We start from the raw sequence: 27301 nt of genomic DNA on the forward strand, positions 1-27301 counted from the left end.
TCTGAAGCTCGGAACGGTAACGGTAACGGTATTTCGATCCTTGATCCAAACATAACCCCTATAATTTATATAAAAATTATATAAAAAAAATTGGGAAAATAGTCAACTTAAATGTTTGTCATTAATAAATAACTAACGTTTGATAAATCTTAGATAAATAGTCAATTTAAGCGCTTAACATGACTAAAAAACTAATATTTGATAAATTTTAAGTAAATATCCATAAATGATTACATAGCTTAATATATAAAAGTGACTATTTACCTAAAATTTACATCTGTAAATAAATGAAAGTAACTATTTATCTAAAATTTATTAAATTTTGACTATTTAGCAATGTCAAACGTTTAAACTGACTATTTTCTTAATAAAACCATAATTTAATTCGGTGAGACTAATAAACATATCTTTCAATGAATTTCAATGTAAACGAAATTATAAATGATAAAAACAATAGATATAGATTATGTGATTCAGAAAAGGAGGAGATTGAGAGGTAAGGAAATACCAGCACGCGAATAGTTTTGACTCCCATGAAAATAGCTAATTCTAGATCCGAAAAGGATCTTCTTATCATTACTAGATTTCTTATCATTATTAGAGTATGCCCGCAATCGTACATTTCATTTTCATGACACTCTCCAACAAATATATATAATGATCGAACAAAGTAATATTTAATTTTCATTATTGTATTTGAAGAAAATGAAGGGTAAGATTTTTTTTAATTATATGCTGCCTGATGTAGACAAGCTTATAGGAAAGAGATAATAACACAGGTTTTTTCTCAAGCAATGCTTGGGTTTCTTTTCATTTAATCAAGTCTGCCATATACCTTGGCAAAGACAAGTATATATAAACTAAAATTAACATGATACGTTCAACACAAAACAAGAAAGCAAATGGGCACAGCCACATTAAAACTGACAGCAAATAAAAGCCAATAAAGAAGGAAATAAAAGAGGAAACGGAAAGACAAAATAACAGCCCATAAAAGAGGAAATAAATGACACCATTAAGATGAAACGGAAAGTGACTTTTTCATCATTTTCTCCCATTGTTTTGGTCCCACCTTTCCATGTACGTAAGACTCATTTGCATGGCATTATGCATGGCATCATTCTCCCCTCGGTCGAGAAAATTCGTTCTCGAATTTTGCACAGTGTCGTCGTCGGAATTGTCGCCGGTGTAAGGGCGGAGATGCTTGACATTAAAAACGTCGGCGGTGCGAATGCGGCTAGGCAAATTTAGACGATACGCATTGAAATTTATCTTCTCCACGATCTCGATCGGACCAATTGTCTTGGATTTCAACTTGTTGTACTCGTGAGCCAGAATCCGCTCTCTCGAAAGAACAGCCCAAACATAGTCTCGAACTTCAAAGTCGACCGATCGACGTTTCGCGTCCGCATGGAGCTTGTACTTAGCAGTGGCTGTGCGCAAATTCTCCGTAGTTAGCCGGTTACATTTTGGAGTTGTTTGACAAAATCAGCGGCGGAGCCATGGAGGCGTGTGTGGTCGGGAACCGGGGCGAGATCTAGCGGGCAGCGAGGGTTGGTACCATAAACGACGTGAAATGGACTAAAACCCGTACTTCGATTAGTGGCGTGGTTGTGAGCGAATTCAGCTTGGCAGAGCTTAAGATCCCATGATTTAATTGCTTCGCCTACGAGACAACAGAGGAGATTGCCGAGAGAACGATTGAGAACTTCAGTTTGACCATCGGTTTGTGGGTGGTAAGCACTACTAAAGTCGAGGCGTGTGTTGACGAGGCGCCACAAGCTTCGCCAAAAATGACTCAAGAAGCGAGTGTCGCAGTCGGAGACAATGGATGTGGGGAGACCATGAAGACGGTATACCTCACGGAAATATAAAGCGGCGACGTTGACCGCGTCCGAAGTCTTTTTGCACGGAATAAAGTGAGCCATTTTGGAGAAGCGATCGACCACGACAAAAATGGAGTCATTTCCGCGTTGAGTGCGAGGTAGGCCCAGCACGAAATCCATGCTAATGTCGACCCACGGTTGTGTCGGTATCGGAAGCGGCATATAGAGACCCGCGTTTGTTGCTTTGTCTTTGGCGAGGTGGCATGTGCGGCAACGTTCGACAAAGCGTGTGACGTCACGCCGTAAGGAAGGCCAAAAATACGAAGCCGCCACGAGGTGATGAGTGCGATCCCGCCCGACATGGCCCTCGTTATGCATATCGCGGATGATCTTTAGCCGAAGACTACCCTCGGGAATGCATAACCGTGTGTTGTAGAAGAGGAACCCATCGGACCATGAAAACTTAGGATGCTCAGTCGTGTGAAGCCGCTGGATGATATTGGAAAAGAATGGATCCACCGCGTAGAGCTCGGTCAAAGAGTCGAACTCGGGCACTTCGACGCGCATTTCGGTAAGTAAGGTCTGGCGGCGGCTAAGTGCATCGGCGACACGGTTCAAAACACCCGCTTTATGCCTTATTGAAAACGTGAATTGTTGTAGAAAAGCAATCCAAGAAGCGTGCCGCGAAGATACCTTATCTTGAGTGCCGAGGTGTTTTAACGCATTGTGGTCGGTGTAGAGGACAAACTCTTTTTGGAAGAGATAATGGCGCCAATGACGAACGGCGCGGACAATCGCGTAAAACTCGACATCGTACGTGTTGTAGCGTGACTTTGGGCCGGTGAGTTTTTCACTAAAGTAGGCGACCGGGCGATTACCTTGGCTAAGAACGGCACCAATCCCCACTTTTGACGCGTCACAGTGGAGTAGAAAGGGCTGCTCGAAATCGGGTAGGATGAGTATTGGAGCGCTCGTGAGCAGTGCCTTAATCCGCTCGAATGACACAGCCGCTTGTGGTGACCAATAGAAGCGTCCGGTTTTGATGCATTCAGTGATCGGAGCCATCACAGAACTAAAATGCGGAATGAACCGTCGGTAAAATGATGCTAAGCCGTGGAAGCTACGCACGTCCGTGACGGTGGTAGGTTGTGGCCATGAAGCGACGGCTTGGACTTTCGAGTCGTCGACGCTTAGTCCCTCGGCAGATATTACGTAACCCAAAAAGGTGACGTGGTCGGTGAGGAAAATGCACTTCCCAACAGCGGCATAAAATGAGTTTCTACGAAAAATGTCAAGGACCTCGCGAATATGTTGCAAGTGGATATCGTCGTCAGCGCTATAGATCAATATATCGTCGAAATAAACAACAACGAATTTACCGATGAGTGGGTGCAACGCTTGGTTCATCACGCGCATGAATGTGCTCGGTACGTTGGAGAGGCCGAAAGGCATAACGAGCCACTCGTAAAGACACTCGCGAGTCTTGAAAGCGGTCTTCCACTCGTCGCCGGGGCAAATGCGGATTTGGTGATATCCACTCTTCAAATCCAATTTGCTAAACACGCGTGCGCCGCTCAATTGGTCAAGTAAGTCATCGAGTCGCGGAATAGGAAAACGATAGCGAACCGTGATCTTATTAATGACGCGGCTATCGACGCACATGCGCCAAGTACCATCCTTCTTAGGCGTGAGCAAGGCGGGGACCGCACACGGGCTTAGACTTTCGCGAATGTGGCCTTTTTTAGAAACTCCTCGACTTGGCGCCGAAGTTCTTCGTGCTCGGCCGGGCTCATGCGATAATGGGCCCGGTTTGGTAAAGAAGCGTCGGGCATAAAGTCGATCCGGTGTTGAATGTCACGAAGAGGTGGCAACTCAGCGGGGAGATCACCGGGAAAAACGTCATTAAATTCCGCGAGCAGCGGCTGGACGGCCGAAGGCACCGAAGAAGTGTCGGGTATTGATTTGCCGAGAAGCGCGTAGACAATCCCGGACTCGGTCATTTCGGCTTCAAATTCGGAGCGAGAGAGCAGTGACATAGTTGGACTTTGAGCGGGGGTTGCTGCGGGATTTGAGGGGAGAAGCACAATTTTCTTTCCGCCAAAAAGAAACTGTAAGTGTTTGCTAAACCATCATGGATTGCGTGGCAATCGAATTGCCACGGCCGGCCGAGGAGTAAGTGGCAAGCATCCATTGCCACAACGTCACACATGATTTGGTCCCAATATGTTGTTCCTATCGACAACGACACTAAAGCCCGCTGAGAGACAGTCACATTGGTGCCGTTTTGGAGCCACGCCAATTTGTACGGCTTAGGATGTTTCTCCGCTTCGATCCCTAGCTTCTTGAAAACGTCTTTAGCGATGACATTCTCACAACTTCCAGAATCAATAACAAAACGGCACACTTTCTCGCCAATAGTGCACGAGGATTGGAAAATATTATTCCGGAGCCAACCATCATCACGGCTCGGGGGAGTGAGAAAATTTCGGCGGAGAACAAGCGCGTGACCAATATCACCCGCAACTTCTTCGATCTCGTCATTTTCACCGGCATCATCATCAAAGATGGGATCGCCCATTATCTCGACAATTGTTTCGGCGATGGCCCGGTTCGCCAAAGCCAAAGCATTGGATGCCACAACCGATGGCAGGAAGAATAGGCTGTTCCGGGGCTGGATTCGGCTGCGGTGGGGCTGCATTTCCTCGCGGTGGTGCCACAGGTGCGGCGCGGGGCTGCGCGATGTTTGGCGGGGGTGAAATATCGCGCGGCGTGACTGTTGTTTTTCAATCGCGAGAGCACGTTGGTGGGCTTCGGCAACCGTGACGGGATCGAACATATTTAAGATGTCTTGGATCTGAACACGCAAGCCACCAATATAGCGAGAAACGGTTTGATCGATCGTCTCCGCGATCTCATTCCGGGCAATAAGCATGAAAAATTCCGTAGAGTAGTCTGTAACAGACCCTGCACCTTGGCGGAGGTTTTGGAGACTTTGGTATAGTGTTCGGGCGTAATTTACGGGAGGAATGCGGTGCGCATATGTTTTTTTTTAATTTTTCCCACGTAGTGATCTTCGTCTTTCCACTACGAGCGCGTTGAGTTTTCATCTGGGTCCACCAAGCCGCGGCGCGGCCTCGAAATCGGGTGGCCACGAGGGAGGCTCGTAGATCTCCCGGGACCGCCTTGAAATCAAGAACCTCTTCAACCGCAACAATCCAATCGAGGAATACATCTGCGTTGACGTTGCCGTGGAATTCGGGATCTCCATTTTGAACGCCGATTCCCATCGCGTATCATTCTCCATGCCGTCCGCGCGTAGGCGCCCCGGGGGCTGAATGGGGGGATCTTGCGCGAAAGGGTTATCGTCGTCGATATCGGAGTCGTCAAGAGGGGCCGGCGGCGCTGCGGGTCGCTGTTGAAGGAGCGCTTCGACGGAGCGGGTCAGGGCCTCCACTTGCATTCGTAATCCGGTGAGATCTTCTCGTCTATTCACGTCATCAAGATCAGCTTCGCGATCGGGAAATCCTCCACGTCTACCTCGGCATGCCATGGCGATGGTGGGGCGATCGGAGCGGGCTCTGATACCAACTGATGTAGACAAGCTTATAGGAAAGAGATAATCGCACAGGTTTTTTCTCAAGCAATGCTTGGGTTTCTTTTCATTTAATCAAGTCTGCCATATAACTTGGCAAAGACAAGTATATATAAACTAAAATTAACATGATAATTTCAACACAAAACAAGAAAGCAAATGGGCACAGCCACATTAAAACTGACAGCAAATAAAAGCCAATGAAGAAGGAAATAAAAGAGGAAACGGAAAGACAAAATAACAGCCCATAAAAGAGGAAATAAATGACACCATTAAGATGAAACAGAAAGTGACTTTTTCATCATTTTCTCCCATTGTTTTGGTCCCACCGTTCCATGTAAGTAAGACCCATTTGCATGGCATTATGCATGGCATCACTGCCTCGACTGTGTACCATACTAGGTAAGAATGATTTTAATCGCATCACAATTTGAGACTTTAGCTTCAAAAAAATAGTAAACTTTCGTATCTGCAAATGAGAGATGAGATATGATACGGGTTGTTCCAGCGATACTAAATTCTTTTAGATTTGATGTTTGAACAACTTTGTTGAGCATTGAGGACATGCCTTTCGAGCGTATTAGAGAGAGATACGTAGACAATAGACAACCTTGTCGAATGCCTCAGGTAGGAGTAAGATTTCCTTTGTCGGCTCCATATATCATTAAAAAGTGTATTTACTATTTCGTAATTTCTCTTAACGATGTTCTTAACAAGTTATGTAAACCAGATAATTTATCAGATTAATGTAATAATCAAAACTGTAGATAAAGACAAGGAGTTGGTACCCAATTTGGAAAAATCGTGCCTACATTTAGACGTATGCAATCCCAGTGAAAACGAAGTTCACTATCTGTAAAATAAGTAAAATCGGTCCAATATGAATGATCACCTTTCAGATGCCCTACTCAATCTCCCCTTGAGAGGGGTTACCTTGATCTTCAGTTCTGGTGACCTATTTCTCAGCCATCGAGAGGGGCTTATTCTTGATGGGAGGAGGCATGTCATTCTTCATAATGATTCCACGCTTGACTGGGTGAGGGGGAAGATCAACATGAAGATCACTGGATTTATCCTTGGAAGAAGAATCTCCGGCGACTCGTTCCAAGAATTTTCCCAGTTTGAACTTTACACTATGCTTGTTGGTGATAACATCTTCAAACCCAATTCTTCTAACAAATTCTTTCTTCAAAATTCTTTCGGTTTCTTCTTTTCAGTACCGGCGGTGGAGCTTCCTCTTCGTTGGACACCATTGTTGCAAGCAAAATTTATTTGAGAAGCTTTAGGGCAAAAGAACACAAACACAAAATACAGAGAAATAACTTCTTGAACTTCTAAATAGGTGTGAAATTAGTCAGAGCGTAATAGGTAGTTTTAATCAAGTAACTTCCTTTAGAAAAATAAATTGTCACATGAGTGGGGTTGTCAAAACACGTGTAAATTTAAGAAAATATTGATAAGATACCACTTTTAATTTCAATAGGCTCGTGGATAAAACAATTAGTGGCCCACACAATCCTTGTAACAAGGGCTGATTGCTATATATCAAAAACACAAATGCCAAAAGTTGATCTCAATTTCTCAAATTGGCTTGCGACATGGACTTGGGTGAATATATTTGTCAGCTGATTTTCTGTACTAACATGTTCAAGAGAGACAATCTTATATTCAATAAGATCTCTAATAAAATTATGGCAACTCACCTTTAGCAATGGAGATAGAAAAACAATTTTATTTTTTTCTTAAGCAAGAAATGAGGTTGTTCCCAATGAAAAGCAACAACCAGAAGTACTCTTTCGATCATCAAGACTTTCGGCCGAATCAGCATCACAATAGCCTACTAAAAAGGAGTTGGTGTCATGGGAACCAATGATGTACCTGATAATTCACTACTACAAAACCAGGATTCTACAACGCTTAAAAACAGTTGTAGAATGATTCTACAACGCTTCTTAAGCGTTGTAGAATCCTGCGTTGTAGAAGCTTCTACAACGCTTAAAAATCCGTTGTAGAATCCAACAGCTTTCTACAACGCTTAAATATCCGTTGTAGAAACTAAGATTCTACAACGGATTTTTAAGCGTTGTAGAAACTTCTACAACGGTTAGAATCCATTGTGTAATTTTTTAAAATTTTCAATCATCTCGCCGCGGCGACGTATATTTCTCGCCGCGGCGACATATTCTACAACGGATTTTTGATCCGTTGTAGAATCACTACGCCGCGGCGAGAAATATACTTCGCCGCGGCAAGATGTTTGCCGCGGCGAGGTACGTTCCGAGCCGCGGCGACAACATTCTACAACGGATAATTAAGCGTTGTAGGAAGGTGATGATTTTTTTTTTAAAACTCGCCGCGGCGAAGAAAAAATCTCGCCGCGGCGAGGATAAGATTTCTTATTTGCCTGCTCTCGGTATCTTTTCTCGCCGCGGCGAATAATATTTCCCGCCGCGGCTCGAATTACTTGCCGCGGCGAGAAGTATAGTTCGCCGCGGCGAGAATCATTTATATTCAATCCAAAATCTGTTTTTACACGATACTCGCACCTGAAAATAATCTTCGATACAAAAAATATCTAATATATACATTCATCTTCAAATATCCTCATCTTCAAAACATTCAAAATCTAATATATACATCTACAACCAATCCATAATTCAATAAAAAAAAACTAGCTAATCATCACAGTTAATAAATGTTTGTACATAACTTACCCATTCTTCCCTAACTCTCTCTAAATCCTCCTTTGTATAGGATTTCTTATTTTCTAATTTTCCTACACCTCCTACGACTATATCACGCATATAAGAAATGACAAAATACCCGCATTCCGTGTTTCCCGTTTGTCTCGGAGCGTCCCAAGCCTTGATGTACGTTGATTGCCCGTTACTATGGGCGTTTTGATGCTCGAGCTTGAAATCAACAAGAACCCTATATAACACGGAGATTATAAGAGAAAAAACATCTAGAACGATTTATGATGAAAATTATTTAAGAAATCAAAATATTACCTTTTTATCAATCGATTTAAATCGATTGGGATTTTATTTCTCAACGGGTCAAAGAACATAGCGCTATTTCTCCAAAGGTCGAGGACAACGAGCATCCAATGCGCACCTTTGTTATACGGCATCAAAACTAATTCACCAAATTTGCAATCTTGTACCACGTTTCCAACGTCCTTGACTCGTTTTGACAAATAAGCCTCCTCGTCGTCATTTTCGATATACGAACTTAAGCTCGGATTTATAAAACAATAATTTCGAGTCTTCTTCGCCTTTTCTAGCCTCGAGCGTAGATAGCTATGACAAACAAATATTTAGTTGATCAAAACACTAAATATTGAATATTGATATTAAAAAACGCATATAAAGAAAACTCTTACTCCATATAAACCGTTATGCTCCCCGCGCCAATTTCCAAGTATTGTAAAAAATCGGAAATGTCTTCAAATGACACAGGAATCGGGATAGCCGCGAGACTTGGACTAACATCGACCATAATCACATCCCCTTCCGGTAACATTACTTTGTTGGCATGTTGAGCGAGCAATCGATACTTGGGATTAATCACCTTGTACGGAATCTTCTTAGCATCATCGATGCTAGCTTCACTCTCAAAACCGAGCTTTGAGAGTTGTTTGACAACCAGACCGCGACTCTCTATTCCCGAGTCCATTTCCATGAGTCTCTTTGGCCACGAGACAAACCCGCTCTTGCATCTTCAACGGTTTGAGCTTCTTCGGTGGGAATTGGCAATTTTGCTTTTTTAATCAAAACCCCCAAAACGGCCACGCGTAAATTTCCTTCCTCCAAAGGTGAGAAATGAACTACGCCTCCATTTATGTACGCTCGGCCATTTGCAACATGAATTGTGCCTCCAAACTCGGTGTCATCAATGAAAAGAAGACACTCGACGCTTTCATCCGAACTCGGTGTCACCGGCGTGGTTGGATTCAAAGAGCAACTAGCACGAACACTATTGTGTTTTTCCACAACAATAGGATCGATCTTCGGACGATCATCAACAATGATAGGATCGATCTTCGGACGATCATCAACATCGTCGTGTTCTAAGCGAATCAATAATTTTATCAATAACTTAATACCAAAACATTTATCTTTAATAAATAGATAAAAAAAATTAAACATACCTAAAGAGACCGCTTCATTGACGTGTTCTTCAACATTTGCCATCTCTTTATCATCAACAACCTTCGCGTTGAGATTCCCTTCCACTTGCTCGACACTAGGCGACTCGATATTAATGCTACCATTTCAACCGAAGGCCTTCATCACCAAAGACTTTAACTCGCTCATTTCCCGACGCATCTTCATTACTTCTTCGTTGGGCGTTGGAGGAACAAAATACTTAAAACGCGACGTGTGTTTGGATTGACCGCAAACTCGCGACGTTCCCAAAGCTTCTTGCAAAACACTCTTTCCCGATTCCGGCAACCATGTCCCTTGCGATGCTTGTTGGGATAACGTTTTCTACACATAAAATTATTTGAAAATAAAATTACAAGGTTAATTGTTATAACAAAGGTAAAGAACTTACGATTTTTTCTCCCATCAATTTGTCTTTCTCATCCTTGTAGTTATCTACGTCTTTCATTCGCGAGTCAATCCAAAGTTCATCTTTCGTAGGCCATTCCCCCGTTTCGTCATGCTAGTAAAAAGTAATTATATAATAAATTAAAAAGTAATTGCAACATTTGAAATAACTAAAAGAAAAAAATGAATCTAACATTTTCTTGATCAAGCTTTCGATATCCATTTTGGCCCGTTCGAGATTTGTACACACTTTTTCCGATATTTGATTTCCCATGTTCCGATGTTTGTTTGAACATTTCGGTTCGTCTATACTCAACAAATGCTATCCAATCTTCTTCGGTGATACTTGTATAGTATTTCAAAATACAAGCCGGTTTCTTTAAGGCGATTGGTTCGTTGATTATGTCTTTGAGTAGATCATTGTATATCTCATGACGAAATAACCTTGCGGCTTCTCCGACTCTCATAAGGCAATCGTGTTTTTGTTCGATAGGAATCGTAAATCCTTCTTGCATTTCGTTCCAAATCCGTTCTTTAATTTGGGCGTTGTCTTTACATCTCCAATCACGCATCGAAAGTGGAACGTGTTCTCTTGCTAACACGCCAAAGTAACTCGACAACTCATCACCCTCTTTACCGATTGGTTGCCCTTTATCATCAAATTGTACCAGGATTTTTTTACCAAGTATTTTAGCCTTATTAACCCGACCCATAAGAGTGTTTCTTCATTTTCCTTGTTCATCGGAGTTAAGCGCTAGTTGTCTTCTAATTTTTCTTTTACCATTACCGCTAGAAGTAGTAGTATTGGACGACATTGAATCTAATAAACAAAATTCAAAACATAATTTCAATTTTCAACTCAATTGTAATCAAAATTTCAACTCAAATGTAACAAAAATCCAATATAAACTCAACTCCAATCACAATATAAACTCAAATCCAATCCGATTCTAAACAAAAACACAATTTCAATCCCAATTCAATCTAATATCAAATATATTTCCCAATATACTAAAATTCAATACAAATTCTTCCTAACTTCAAATAAATACCAAATTCTAACTAAATAATAACATAAATCAAATTAAATTCAAAACAAGTTGGGAAATAACATACCCGGTGAAGGCGAGGACGTGGCGAGCGAGAGGCGAGGTGGAGGCGGGGTTGGGCGAGATGGAGGCGGGGCTGGGCGATGTGGAGGCGGGGCAGGGGCGAGGTGGAGGCTGGGCGGGGTCAAGGTGGAGGCAATGAGTGAGGGTGAGGATTGGAGAGAGAGGGGCGGGGAAAAGAGGGTGGTGGCCGGAGACAGAGCGACGACGAGAAGAGAGGGCGCACGGCGTGGTGGCGCGGAGAGAGATGAGTGAGAGGGAGAGAGCGCGCGAGGGCGCTGGGGCGCACGGCATGGGCGCGGAGAAGGATGAGTGAGAGGGAGAGAGCACGGGGGCTCAGCGAGGTGAGGGACGGAGAGAGAGAGAGGGGCCAAGAGAGAGAGAGTGGTGGGGAGAGATGGGCGGAGAGAGAGAGAGAGTGGTGGGAAGAGAGTGGCGGAGAGAGAGAGAGGGACGAGAGAGATGAAAGGAATGAGAAATGAGGGAAAATTGAAAAAAAAACGCTAAGTATATGAAATGGGCGCGGGTAGTTAAAAAAATTTGAAATTTTCAGATTTTAAGACGCTCCTACAACGCTTATTCTAAGCGTTGTAGGAGCTCGCCGCGGCGACGTGTATTTCCCGCCGCGGCGAGATGTTTCTACAACACTTTTAATAAGCGTTGTAGGATCCTCGCCGCGGCGACACCAAATTCTCGCTGCGGCGAGACTTACCCAGAAACGTCTCGCCGCGGCGAAAATGTGCCATCGCCGCGGCGAGGTAACCCTAGATGTTCTCGCCGCGGCAGTATACAATTTCCGCCGCGGCGAAATCTTTCTACAACGCTTAAATAAGCGTTGTAGAAGCCTCGCCGCGGCGACAGAGAATTCCCGCCGCGGCGAGGAATGCCCTCGCCGCGGCAAAAATTTATGATGCCGCGGCGAGCCTATATGTCTGGAACATGGTGCTCTCGGTAAGATTTTCGCCGCGGCGACGACGTGTTCCCGCCGCGGCGCAATACTCCTGCCGCGGCGGGATTTGTACCTAGCCGCGGCGTGATTTGTCGCCGCGGCGAAGGCATATTTTTGCCGCGGCGAGGACATTCTACAACGCTTTTGGAAGCGTTGTAGAATTTCTCGCCGCGGCGAAGTAGAATTTCCGCCGCGGCGAGTGACACGAGACTGGTGATATAAATTCTCATTTCTGGTCTTTTTCACTTTGTACTCTCTCATAACCTCACTCGAAAAAATATTTCCAGTACCTTTTCTACTCATTCTAGAGCGTCCTCGTTTACTAGTCTCATCTACACATTCAAATCTTGTAAGTTCTTCTTTAACTTCTTCTAATTGTTGTTCTCTTGATAGTTTACTAATTAGAATTGGTAATTTTTTGTATAATTAGGGTTTTTCTATGAATATGAGGAAGTGGATGTGGGAGAATAGATTGAATGAGATATATCGGAAAGGTGTAGATGAGTTTTGTGATTTTGCTAGAGAGAACATGGTAGATTTGAAATCTATTCGTTGTCCTTGTATTAAATGTGGAAATCATAGACATTTTTCGATTGATGTCGTTCGGACCCATTTGTTTGCATATGGAATAATGACCTCGTATCAAAGATGGTTCTACCATGGTGAGGTTTTTCGTTCTACGGCAAATGAGGATGATGTTGAAGATGATATTGATGATATGTGCGGAATGATGAATGATTTGGAGGACGATTTTGTTGAGCGACCGGAATTGTTTGAGTCCATGATGAATGATGCGGAGACACCATTATATGAAGGGTGTACAAGCTATTCAAAGTTGTCATTTTTAGTTACATTATTTCATTTGAAGGCGTCGGGGGGTTGGACAAACACTAGTTTTACTCTATTGTTGGAAACACTGAAAGATGCATTTCCGAAAGACAATAAAGTACCTTTAAGTATGTATGAAGCAAAGAAGACTTTGGGTACATTAGGCATGAAGTACGAGAAATTCCATGCGTGCCCAAATGATTGTGTTTTATATAGACACGAGTATGAAGATCTAGATGAATGTCCGACGTGCAAAGAGTCACGGTGGAAGAAGGGTAAAATTCCATGTAACGGGGTTAAAGGAGTTCCAGTTAAGGTACGTACATTTTCATCACTTGATTAGGAAATACATGTAGCTCATATTCATTATTTATTACTGATTTTCATTAAATATATTTCAGTCGTTATGGTACATTCCTCCAATGCCGCGCTTTCGTCGAATGTTTAATAGTGTCAAACACGCGAAGAACATGGTTTGGCACTCCGAAAAGCGTATCGATGATGGTATGTTGAGACATCCTGCTGATGCTGCACAGTGGAAATCATTCGATTTAGAGTATAAGGATTTCAGTGTTGATACTCGAAATTTGCGCCTTGGTTTAGCTTCTGATGGAATGAACCCGTTCAGCATGATGAGCAGTAAATACAGTGTTTGGCCGGTTATACTTGTGAACTACAATCTCCCTCCAAAGCTATGTATGAAGAGAAAGTTCTTGATGTTAACGCTTTTGATTTCAGGACCGAATCAACCAGGAAATGATATTGATGTCTATTTGGCACTGTTGGTCGATGATTTGAAGATGTTATGGGAGAAAGGGATGGAAGTTAAAGACGCTTACCGTGGAGATTCGTTCAACTTAAGGGCAATGTTAATGTGGACTATTAACGATTTTCCGGCCTATGGAAACTTGTCAGGATACTCTGTGAAATGCTCGATTGGTTGTCCGATTTGCATGAAAGACACATCTTCCATCCGTTTGAAGCATGGTAAGAAAACTGTTTTTCTGGGTCATAGAAGATTCTTACCAAGAGATCACTCGTATTGAAGATTGAAACAAGCGTTTGATGGAAATTCAGAAGAACGACCCCTTCCTAGAATTTTGTCTGGTGAAGATGTCTATGAGATGGTTAAAAACGTCAATGAAGTGCTTGGGAAAAGAAAGCGGAGTGCTAGTACTAAAGAATCGTTCAAAGAGAATCCTTGGAAGAAGAAATCGATTTTCTACGAACTTCCTTATTGGAAGACACACTACGTCCGGCATTGTCTGGATGTTATGCACATCGAGAAAAATGTTTGCGAATCGCTTATTGGTACACTTCTTGATGATCCAAATAAATCGAAAGACGGAATACAATCTCGATTGGATCTCAAAGAGATGAATATAAGAAGCATTTTGCATCCCGAGGAGGGGGGTGGGAAAAAAACAAAATTACCACCGGCAAAGTACACTCTAGATCGAAAGGAGAAGAAGAAATTGTGTAACTGGTTTGCTTCTATTAAAGTCCCCGAAGGTCATTCGTCAAACTATAAGAGGTTCGTGTCTTTGAAAGATTTGAGGCTCACTAGAATGAAGACGCACGACTGTCATGTGCTGCTACAACAAATGTTGCCTCTTGCTTTGCGAGGAATTGTGCCAAAAGATGTGAGGTTTGCAATATCAAAGATATGTGTATTCTTTAACTCGATTTGCTCGAAGGTCATCGATCCAACTCGATTGGATTTAATGCAGTCAGAATTGGTGAAAACTCTGTGCTTGCTCGAAAAGATCTTTCCACCTTCGTTTTTCGACATAATGATCCACTTAACCGTCCACTTGGTACGTGAAGTGAAATTAGGAGGGCCCGTATTTTTACGGTGGATGTATCCAATCGAACGTTATATGAAAGTGTTGAAAAGCTACGTGAAGAACTACAATAGGTCGGAAGGAAGCATAGTTGAAAATTACATAGCAGAAGAGTCGGTTGAGTTTTGCTCTGAGTATTTAGGTAAAACAGACGAAATTGGGTTACCCAAGAATACCAATTTTGATTCAAAACCTCTATCTAAAGGTATTTTTTTAACACTTTATTTGTTTATTTAAATTATATATGAACATTATTTTTAAGTATTTGTATCATTATAGGTACTTATTCGATCGTCAACCGAAAAGAATGGGAGCAAGCAAGTCTCCATGTGCTACACAACGTTTCCGAGGTCAAGCCATTTGTTGATATTCATTTGAATGAGTTGAGAGTGAATAATCCAAAGAAGGGTAGAAATGAAAAATGGTTGCAAGAAGAGCACAACCGTTTGTTTCAAAACTGGCTTGGAAAACGCATATTTAAATAGGCAGGACATTCATCTACGTTGAGTAAACTATCTGGCGGGCCTTCCTCAATGGTTATAAGGTACACTGCTTGGTCTGTTAATGGTTTTACATATTACACAAAGGAACGAGACAATAAGCATCCCGTACAAAATAGTGGTGTTACATTGTTTGCGGAAGCTTTACATGTTTCGTCGGCAAAAGATAAGAATCCAAAACATGCTTTTATGAAGTATTACGGATACATTGAAGATATTTGGGAACTTGATTATTGCGGGTTGCGAGTCGCATTATTCCAGTGCAAATGGGCAGACAATAATCATGTTAAAGTTGATAATGACGGAGTTACAATTGTCGACTTTAGACGGATTGGCTACGAGAATGATTCATTTATTTTGGCTTCGCAAGCAAGTCAAGTGTCTTATGTTTCGGATCCAGCAAATCCTGAGTTATCGTTAGTGGTTCATATGAAAGCGAAAAACGGTAACGAAGAAGAAGACGAAGACATGTCTAGCATTCCTCCGTTCACATCAGGATTACCGCCAATTGATCAAGAGGTGGATGATCTTGATAATGACGATGTTTCACATCTACTTCGTAAGGATATAGATCCTATTTTTGTTTAATATTGAACGTTTAGATAATGTATTTTCATTTCGGATTTGATGTTATTCTCCTGTAGACAACGTTATTTTCCATTCAAAATTTCTCTATACAATGTCATTTACATTAAAATTACATTTCTCCGACATCGCCGCGGCTGAGTACAACTCTCGCCGTGGCAGGATCATCTCGCCGCGGCGAAATACAAATCCTGCCGCGGCGAGGACCCTTCTACAACGCTTAAACAAGCGTTGTAGAAACCTCGCCGCGGCAACGTATATTCCATGCCGCGGCGAGGATATCACGCCGCGGCAGGAAAATAACCTCGCCGCGGCGAGACAAGTTCTTTAAAAACACACTCTCGGTATAAAAAAATGAAAATCTCGCCGCGGCGAAATACAAATCCTGCCGCGGCGAGGACCCTTCTACAACGCTTAAACAGGCGTTGTAGAAACCTCGCCGCGGCAACGTATATTACATGCCGCGGCGAGGATATCCCGCCGCAGCGGGAATATTACCTCGCCGCGGCGAGACAATGTCTTGAAAAATACAGACTCTCGGTATAAAAAAATGAAAATCTCGCCGCGGCGAAATATAAATCCTGCCGCGGCGAGGACCCTTCTACAACGCTTAAAGAGGCATTGTAGAAACCTCGCCGCGGCAACGTATATTACATGCCGCGGCGAGGATATCCCGCCGCGGCGGGAATATTACCTCGCCGCGGCGAGACAATGTCTTGACTCGCCTCGCCTGGCCGAGCTCGTCAGCTCGCCTCGCCCGGTCAAGCTCGTCAGTTCGCCTCGTCCGGCCGAGCTCACCAGCTCGCCTCGCCTGGCCGAGCTCATCAGCTCGCCTCGCCCGGCCGAGCTCATCAGCTCGCCTCGCCCGACCGAGCTCATCAGCTCGCCTCGCCTGGCCGAACTCATCAGCTCGCCTCGCCCTGGCTGAGCTCATCAGCTCGCCTCGCCTGGCCGAGCTCGTCAGCTCGCCTCGCCCGGTCGAGCTCGTCAGTTCGCCTCGCCCGGCCGAGCTCACCAGCTCGCCTCGCCTCGCCCGGCCGAGCTCATCAGCTCGCCTCGCCCGGCCGAGCTCATCAGCTCGCCTCGCCTGGCCGAACTCATCAGCTCGCCTCGCCCTGGCTGAGCTCATCAGCTCGCCTCGCCTGGCCGAGCTCGTCAGCTCGCCTCGCCCGGTCGAGCTCGTCAGTTCGCCTCGCCCGGCCGAGCTCACTACAGACTCTCGGTATTAAAAAAATGAAAATCTCGCTGCGGCGAAGTAATATTTTAGCCGCGGCGTTAAGCACTCGCCGCGGCGGGGACTATACGGTGCCGCGGCGAGACTAGTCACGCCGCGGCGAGAAAGGTACCTAGCCGCGGCGAAGAAGCACTCTACCACCTAATCATTCACTTTTTTTTTCCAATATTTAACCTGTTCTCCAACTAAAAATGATCCAATTAAAATTTCTACAATCAATAAAACAAACAAAACTAGTCTTAAACATATAACATCAAGTTTCAAACATATATGAAATAAAACACACCAAACGAGTCTCAAACAAAGACTGAAGTCTCAAACACACAAATAAAACACAGTAATCTAGTCATAAACATAAAAAAACCAAGCGAGTCTTAAACTGAAACTTAAATTTAAAAAGAGTTTGAAATTCATATGGAAGAGTTGGTGTTGTTGGTTGTTGAAATTTACTCGTCATTCGGTGGTGGTGGTGGTGGGTTCGCCGGATATTGAGGAGGTGCCATATGCGGTGGCCACTCTGGTGGTGCGTACGGATAGTCGGAGTACTGAGGATATGGAGGAAATAACACCTGATTCTCTTGGTTGATGTCCCACCGAGAGTAGAGATCATTCAACTGGTTGATGTGAGAGGCGCCATACTCCGCTTGTTGGTGCATGTACTGTTGCGTGTGTTGGAACCCGCCGACGAGATAGTTGGAGCAATGAGCAATGTAGTCGATGGTGGCGGGGTCGATTACCGGAGGTGCTGGTAGGGGCTCCGCTTCCCCCTCTTCCCCCTCTTCCTCCGCGGCCTCCGCTTCTTCCGCTCCCTCCGCTTGTGGATCATCCCTAATCTTGTACCCCTCGATAATGGAATCCGTAATAGGCCCCATTGAACTGTGGATCGTATCCCTTTTCGAGCGTGGTACCCCCGCATTTGTACAAAGGCCGGTAATGATCGCCGGATATGGCAAACCGTGTCGTTCATTAGTATAGTCGAGTTTCTTCATCCAATTATAGATGAATCGACCGACGTTAATGGAAAGGCCTTTAACAATGCAGAACAACACCTGGATACGATCCTCGTCGAGAGTGGTGAAGTGCTTGATCGGATAGAGACGCGCGCAAACAAAGTAAATCCACGCTTTAGCGATCCTGGTGAGTTGGTCACGCTTGAGTACCCTTTTTCCTTTTTCAGTGACCCAATCCTCTCCCGGAATGCACAATACCCGTGACATCTCCTCATGGCTGCAACTTCTTAGCCATTCTCGATAGCCCTCGTTCTCGAAAGGCACATCTGGGGTCCCAAGAAGATCGTTGATAGCTTCGATACTCATATCGACCGGTTTCCCACGGACCGTCACAACATCACCTTGGGAGTCCGGCAAGTTTGCGTAGAATACGTACACAAAGTTGATGTTCGATTCGAACTCGGGTACAGCACAGTACCTCCCCCAATCATGACCAACTATGTTGTTGCGGATTTGCTTTCCTATATCCGACGTATTGCTTAGTGTGAATCCTCTCTCATGGATAATGTTACGCGGCAAGATTTTGTCGTAGCGTTCCTCCGCGACCTTGCTAGTAAAGATACTCGAGTTGTATTCCTCTTCGGGAGACTGTTGACGAGGTCGCTTGCCTTTTACTTTACTCTGACCTCTGGAAGAGCTCGGAGCCTTGGGGACCGCCGTGTTTTTAGTTCGACGCATTTTCAAGCTCCTACAAAACATAATCATAAACAATTGTACAATTAACATATAACAAATTATATATCAATTCCAAGAATATATATTTAAACATCTATGTAACAATATGTCACAAATTCATTGAACAAATCGATCAATCACAAATTCATAAACAATTCAATCTCAACATTAATGTACATAACCATTTTAACCACAAACCTATGTAACAATATGTCAAACACAATCCGGACATTTCAATTTAACTCAAATTCTCATACAAATTCATTCATATCAACAAAACCATAATTTCACTAAATTCACTCATTCAAATTCCACTAACCTAAATTCACTCATTCAAATTCCACTAACCTAAACCCTAATTTCTTGTTCCAAAAAGAGAAAATCAAACAAAACCCTAAATTTGTGAACTAAAAAAATCAAACTATATGCAATTCGGGTAAACACAAGAAATCCATATCAACAACACAAAATTAAATCAATAAACCACCTTAAAAAACTTTTAAAATCATACCTTACAATGAGGCGGCAAGAGAGAGAGAGAGAGAGAGGCGCTAGAGGAAGCACGGCGAGAGAAAAATGGCGGCGAGGACAAGGCGAGAGAGAGTTGGCGGCGAGGACAAGGCGACGGCGAGATTTTTGGGCGGCGAGGACGTGGCGAGAGATTTTGGAAGAGAAAAACTGAAAAGATGCGGCCGAAAATGGTTGTCTCGTGTGTGGGTATTGGAAAAAATGAGAAAAAAAACTGAAAACGGCCTTTTATAGTGAAAACCTAAAAAATCTCGCCGCGGCGAAAATATGTCTTCGCCGCGGCGAGACGTTCCTACAACGGTTATAATAACCGTTGTAGGAACGTCTCGCCGCGGCGAGATTCCTCAGTCGCCGCGGCGAGACAGTTTCTTAAAAAACTGCTTGACCACGGTATCCATCTCGCCGCGGCGTAGGATATTTCTAGCCGCGGCGAAACTTATGTCGCCGCGGCGAGAAATATCCTGCGCCGCGGCGAATAGATTCTACAACGCTTGTAAATAGCGTTGTAGAATGGTCGCCGCGGCGATGTTGAAATTGTGCCGCGGCGAGGCCCATCCTTCTACAACGCTTTGACTATGCGTTGTAGAAAGTCCTCGCCGAGGCATAAATCACGTGGTGCCGCGGCGAGGATTCTACAACGGATTGTGTAAACGTTGTGGAAAATCTGAAATTTAAGTACTTCTACAACGCTTAACAAAAGTGTTGTAGAATAACTAAGTTTCTACAACGCTTAACTTTAAGCGTTGTAGAAACCATCAGATTCTACAACGCTTATCCATAAGCGTTGTAGAAACACCGAGATTCTACAACGCTTAGCCATAAGCGTTATAGAAACACTATGTTTCTACAACGCTTATGTTAAGCGTTGTAGAATCCCTAGTTTCTACAACGCTTATGTTAAGCGTTGTAGAAAGTGGGTTGTATAATCCAACATTTGTAGTAGTGATTCTTTTCACAAAGCCAAGGTGATAAGCCTTTAGATGGCTTGATACCTAGCACACTCCAACAGAAAAAGCAATACCAGGTCTACTATCGGTAAGATAGAGAAGACTACTCATCATATTTCTGTAGAGACTAGGATCAACGATTCTCCATTTTTGTCTTTGTTGATCTTGACATGAGAAGCACTAGGGTCCTCTTATGTTTGCCCTTATCAAGCCCAAATTTTTCACAATATTCTTTGCATACTTGCTCTGTGAGAGAAATATACTATCTTCCATTTGATATCAGCGAGAACTTTCGAGCAAAAAAAAAACTATAACGAGAACTTGACACGAATTCCAAAGGAGTCAATTGCAAACCGTCCATCTGACTATGTCTACCTAAATAATAATAATAATAAATTCTAATTGTAATAATAATTAGGACGTTGTAGATTTGTAGCTAAAAATAAATTATGTAGCCAACGTTTGCAAACGTTTAGGAAAATAGTCAATGAAAATTATATTTGACTTAAATATCCTCATATTAAACGTGTTATAATTAAAAAAAATGTCAATAATTTAAAAAATAAGGAATTAATGAAAATTATTATGGGCTTCCGAATTTCTAAAAAAATTCAACCTACTTTCTTAATTAAAAACAAAGTTTTCACAAATCTCGTTTCTTAGTTTTTCTTTATAAACCCATAAACCCAGACTAATCTTCATTAAAATTTTCATTTGTTTCCAAAACATTTCCTGAAATTTCTAGTTATTTCACTAAAAAAAAATTACATAAATTTCTAGTTTTTCATAAAAAAGCTTGGAGTAACACTGAGAAGAAAAGACGACAATAACCTTGAAATTTTATTTTGCATTGGTCTTAAAAGTGCAGATAAAAAATCATCTCTCGTCAATGAACGAAAAATGTACTAATGGTGAACTCCGGCGGTTCGACATCAGTAGACATGACCTTTCATCCAACACAATGGGTCTATTTTTGAAGATATCCGCGTCACGAATCCTAGGATTTGGAATCACTCAATTTTGATTTTCATATGAGAAAGATATGTATTTTTGAAGTTTAGATGAGAAAAAAAAACTGTACGAGAGAGAGAAATAGTGACGAACTATAACAACAACAACAAAAAACTGCTTTAAATGAATGAGAAAATGAAAAATTCAAATGGTTTATTCAATTGCCAATTCATCCGTTTGACTATTTTTATATAAGTTTTCAAATGCTGGCTAAATCCAAAACGTGATGTTTGGAATGACCTATTAAGTTACAAATTTCTAATAAATAAATGAAAATAAATCTCTTAGTAAAATTCGTTTGTATAAGAAAAAGAAAAAAAATAAAAAATTAGTTCGTATCCCATTCTAGGATGACTATGTTAATTTTCGAAGGTATAATAGTTTTCCGTTTTTGTTTTTGTTCTTGTTTTTAAGGAACTAGTTTCCGCTTTTAAAGCCAATCAAAAGAGAAACAAGGAAAGTGGAAAGTATATCAACGTCGACTTTGATTTTCGTTACACCCAGATTCATATTTCTCTGCAACACAAACACCAACACCGAAAAAAAAAACTCGAGTTCTTTTCTTTTGCTCTCTGAACTACATACAATGTTCTCGCGATCGGTAGTGAACCAGCTGAACCTCTTCTCCCTCGACACAAGAGCCCGCCCCGCCGGCGAAGATTATGCACCGCCAAAGCCCCGTCGGATTATCGTTTCCGATCATCTCCCAGTAAAAACGTTTCGCGACCCAACGACGGGTCGCCGATCGTTCGAGCTCGACGGCGACAGCGCGTACATCTAGCTCCGCGGCGGATTCGACCCGGGAACGGAGGTCATCTACGTCAGAAACCTAACCTCCGACGACGCGGATTCTTTGGATGAAGAAACCGAAGTAGAGTCCGAGCTCGAGAAGCTCAGTTGCGTTCCGGTGTTTCTCGAGCCCGAACCGCAGAACAAGCGTGACGACGAGTCTCGTTGGCGAGCCTACGTGAAAGCCAACCAGACCTTCGCGAAAACGATCCAGTCGATCTTGAACCCGAACGAGGACTACGTGTGGGTCCACGACTACCATCTCATGATCCTCCCGACTCTCCTCCGGAGAAAGTTCCACTGAGCACGGCTCGGGTTCATCTTCCACAGCTCATCGGAGATTCTTTCCCGGCCCGAGATTCTCCACTCTCTCCTCAACTGCGACCTCGTCGGATTCAATAGCTTCGACTACACCAGAAACTTTGTGTCCAGCTGTACCCGGGTCCTCGGCCGCCGCGAATGGCGGTGGAAACGGGGCTGCATCGTCCTTGATCACCATGGCCGCTCCGTCGAGGTCAAGATCAGAAACCAACGCTCTAACGTGGCAGACTGGTCGCGGAGCTTCGACTAGGATCTCTCTCGAGTCAACTGGGACAACCACACGAAGCGGTTATGTGGGACCGGGTTCAGGCTCGGCTTCCGAGTCGTAGCCATCGAACCCGAATTCCGGAAGTTCTTGCTGGAGAATGTCGTGGGTCCCGCCAGTACTTTTCTTTAAAGGCCATTATATTTAGAAAAAAAAAAATTATACAAAATAGCCATGTGATTGATTAATGAAATAGTTATAATTTTATTTTTTGTAGTATAAATTTTTTTTCTCTTTTTTACCCACGTATATATGCAATTTAGTTAGAACACCCTTAAAATATTTAATTAATCTGTTCATTTTATTATTATCAAGGTAATTAAAGTGTAATAGTTGTTACGTGCTTAGTAGACTGAAAATCCAGTTTGCAAATTGCAGCCCTCATCAAACGCCTACTTCACTATAAATACAGAGGGTATTATAATTTTTGCTATAAACTGAGAATCTAATTGAATTCCGTTTTTGAATATGCAATTATATCTCTCATCAAACGCCCAATTCATTGTAAAAATAGAGGATATCATAATTTTTCTCAACTAGGTACTTAACAACATTAGCATGATCTTTCCACATTTGTAAACTGCTAGTCAAATTTAAAATGCTTGAAAGCAGTTAAAAAAATTGATATAGGTGGACGATGGACTGCAAATGGAAGAAACTGCGTTGCCGGAGAAAAGAGGCAAAAACGTCGTCCAAGTCAAGCATCAGGTAATGCTAATTACTTACTATTGAAATCCGTATTTGAAGTATTTTATGATTTCTTACATAATAATTACGAGAAAAAAAAAACCCACAGGGTGTGAGCAAAAGAATCTTCGTCGAGAGCATCGTCTCGAAGATGCGGAGCCAAGGGCGGGCTCTGGATTTCGTGCTGCGCATCAGGGATGACGACTCGGACGAGGACATGTTCGAGGCACTCTTGCCGGATAATTACCGAAACGCCCTTCCACTAGCTGGCGTGGCCGTGTTTGCGTGCACCGTCGGCCTAAAGCCGAGAAGAGCGAAGTACTACGTCGATGACACGGAAGAAGTTGCGGAGCTTTTTCGGGGTCTAGCTTCGTCGCTGACTCAGCAACCGATTTCCAACGGCCATAAATCTGTTGAATGACTTCTTTGAAAGAGAACATAGTTTCGTTTAGATCACGGTGTTTTAAGCATATATTATTTTGATACGTGTTCGTAAAGATTAATTTAGTCTAAAAAAATAGAGTATCGCCTCATCTTTCTTGCTCAATTAAAGTAATCTCATTCCTATAAATTGGTGTTTGGTTGTAATATTTAATCTTTTAACATTTCTCAGAATCTTATTGTGTTTAATGTGATAAAATAGGGCGGACAAGGTATTTACACCAAATAGCCCATTATTTTAAAATTATAGTCCAACTATTAACATAATTAAGAAAGTAACCAATTTGTTATAATACATTTTTAATATACCTATAATACCATTAAGAGTTGTTATTATCAACTTTCAGAGTAAATAATATTAACAGTAACAAGAAAAATAGTAAATCTTATTACACGTAACAAAAACAACAGTAAATCTTATTAACCGTAACAAGAACAACAATAAATCTTATTAACTGTCATCTCCTCCGTCTCCGGCGCCGGAATCCGAGTTTTCATCAAAGTTTCAAATGGCGAAATCTCAACCCTAGCTTCTGATCCGAACGCCGCCGTTAACTAGATCGCCTCCACGTTGCGCTCAACTCTCTGGCAAAGTCTCGCTCGTCTACGTAAAAAAACGAGTTCTTGACATTCGACGGCGAAGCTCTAAAATCTCAGTTTCTTCTGGCGATTTCAAGACTGGACTTGCGACCTTCAAATCTTTTGATCAGTGCAGTCGTGTGACTCGCTGATGTTCGAGATCGTTTCCGAAGGAGGATCTTCACGGTTAATCGAATTAACTTTCACAGTTAATTTGATTAACTATCATAGTTAATATGCAGAACTGGACTTGCGACATTCGAACGGCCAGATCGGCGCGACTGCGAGACTCACCAATGTTCGAAATCGTTTTCGGATGAGGTTCTTCACAGTTAATCAAATAAACTGTGACAGTTAATCGGTATAAACTATGACAGTTAATCGGAATAAACTGTGACAATCAATCGGATTAACTGTCAAAACAAAAACCCTATAATTTGAAATCACATCACAATGTATCGATCATCGATCAAATCTCGAAGCTCCTTGATATCAGCAAGGTAGAGAAAATCGCTAGTTAGGTAGACAAAGATGAGTTTAATTTTTTTTTACATATATGTGTCGAATATACTGTCTTCTCGTTATACTATCTTCCTTGATATACTATCTTCCATACAATAGCTCGAATCAAATATTACGTTAGTCACCTATTGAATGAAAATTATTGCTTTCTTGATTCACTGCTACAGTAAAGGTGTTACTCATAGAATTCGCCGAGCTCAAACGATATAGTCGACATTACGAGAATATAGATACCCAGCAATAGAGCTCGTACCCAAAGGTCCGAGAACTCATGAAAGTTAAGGAGCGAACGTTCATACTAACAAAGAACGGACCCTATTACTCAGAACTTCGAAGAGAAGAGAAGACAATAGGTCAAAAGAAAAGGCTAGTCTGACAATAAAATACGTGTAATATTTAATCAAAATGCTCACCTCAACAGTTAGCACTGAGGATAGCATAAATAACCACCCACTCTTCGCAAAAGAGAAGGGGGATCAAATAACTGCCAGGGAACGTGAGGCTGATCACCCCACGATTCCTAGCACTCTCCTACGACACCCACTAACAAATTCAAAAGCCCCCAGGCTTCTATAAATATGGACTTCAACAAGACCAAAGGGGATTCACGTTTTCTGGAAAAATGAAGAACTAGATATAGCTCTGAAGATTAATCTCATTTACTTTGCTCTCTTGTAATAGATTTGTCTTTATTTAGAGAAAGTCTTGCCTAGATCCTTAGAACTCCCGAGGCTGCGTACTCGGAACTCAGATTACTTCGTGAGATAGGTGTAACCAATTTTTCAAGTTAACAAAAGGTATTCCTTTTCTGTTACAAAAAAAAAAATCAAAATCGAAGACAAAAATGAACAGGACCGACAGATTCTCCTCTTTTTATACGTGGCAGCGATCGATCGAAAAAACTGTTAGGATCAAGCATGTCAAGGAAGCCACATCGATCCAACGGTAGATGTGAACGGTCGCGACCCCCATGAGAAAAACGACCGCGTTTAGAAACCAAAACACGTTCGACAAAGATAAGTCGAACTTCTAGTCGGCATATATCCGACAGAAGAAAAGTTAGTAAAAGTGTAACGGTCTAATTGAATCAAAGATTGGACTTATTCTAGTTCCTTACCATTTTGACTAAATACTAAGAAACTGGAAGGCTGCTGTTACTCATAGAATTCACCGAGCTAAAACGATATAGTCGGCATTCCGAGAATAGAGATATCCTGCAATAGAGCTCGTACCCAAAGGTCCGAGGACTCATGAAAGTTAAGGAGCGAATGTTCATACTAACAAAGAACGGACCCTATTACTAAGAACTTTGAAGAGAAGATAAAACAATAGGTCAAAAGAAAAGGCTAGTCGGACAATAAAACACGTGTAATATTTAATCAAAACGCTCACCTCAACGGTTAGCACCGAGGATAGCATAAATAACCACCCACTCTTCACAAAACAGAGGGGAGGATCAAATAATAGCCAGGGAACGTGATGTTGTCAATGGTGCCCACAAGAAGAGTTGTAATCTTTATTTTGTACATTTGATGTAATAAAGTCTCATGAAGACTCTTGCTTGTAATTGCCTATTCATTCATTAATAAAGTTGAAACGTTCATTCATTCTTTCTTTGTTTGAAGCTTTATGATAAAACCTTAGTCTTTTAGTCCATAAACAAACTTAACAACTTACGAAGAGACAAATGTAGATTTGCATGAACGAACTCTTCGTAGTTTGCGTAAAACGATATATTCGCAATCTTAGGGTCAAAGGACTATTGACCTCAGTACGATTGTTAGAAGAATCTATGATGTCTGGTTATGAGGCATTGAGAGTTAGAGACTCTATAGTTCTTCTAGGTATCTTCTGAAGGTACTGAATTGACCAGTGCACTTCTGGAGACAAGATAAGAACAAACCATTTAACCTCTTATGTCTCGAAGTCACTATGTATGAATTGCATCATGCTTACCTTAATCCTGAAATGAGACATGCCATTTCACACCTTAGTATTCTCATTTGAGAAAGTCAGAGTTCGGACTCACTATGTGATTCCGAACAGGGCCTATTGGTGAAGTACTAAGTTGTGAGTATGTCATGAGTAACTTTGTGAAGTTCTCATAGAGATGGAATTCATGTACAAGATTGCTGAAATGCAATGTATGTCACCTCATGCTTTGTTCCTTGGAGTGTGAATAAATGAACTGGCCAGTGTCCAAATTGAGTCCTGACTCTTTTGGATGAAACAATGTGACTTGTTAGCTCCTCGTCAATACATTGTTTCTAACTTATTCACAAGCGACAAAGGAGTTGAGGAAATAACAGCTAGAAGGGTAAAATGGTAATTTAGTAAATCCCGACTAGCTAATGACATTCATGAAGGGTAGCATAGATAATATTCAGTGGATCCGCTCATTATAATTAGGTCGAATTCTTGAGTAGAAAACAAATTCATTTGAACCGAGAGATTTTCAGTGTCAACTCTTTAGTGGAGTCAGTTGGCATTAAGCTAAACTTGG

The 27301-nt window shown here is 42.2% G+C and overlaps 1 protein-coding gene across 1 annotated transcript; it reads left to right on the forward strand.

The window, feature by feature from the left end:
* Positions 1-22669: 22669 nt before the first annotated feature.
* On the forward strand, positions 22670-23677 carry LOC149395077 (alpha,alpha-trehalose-phosphate synthase [UDP-forming] 5-like). The gene is made up of 3 exons (XM_089614203.1): positions 22670-22687; positions 23200-23277; positions 23366-23677. The coding sequence occupies exons 1-3, from the start codon at positions 22670-22672 to the stop codon at positions 23675-23677; spliced, it is 408 nt and encodes a 135-aa protein (XP_089470329.1).
* The last annotated feature ends 3624 nt before the right edge of the window (positions 23678-27301 follow it).

The sequence above is a fragment of the Urtica dioica genome, chromosome 5 (genome assembly GCF_054948205.1).
Source record: "Urtica dioica subsp. dioica isolate 48M chromosome 5, U.dioica_male_clone48M_v1_H2, whole genome shotgun sequence".
Classification (NCBI taxonomy): Eukaryota; Viridiplantae; Streptophyta; class Magnoliopsida; order Rosales; family Urticaceae; genus Urtica; species Urtica dioica.

Bases quoted from the DNA above. Each gene is read 5' to 3' on its own strand.
- LOC149395077 (XM_089614203.1), top strand. The intron at 23,278-23,365 runs GTAATGCTAATT...AAAAACCCACAG, and splicing joins TCGTCCAAGTCAAGCATCAG to GGTGTGAGCAAAAGAATCTT.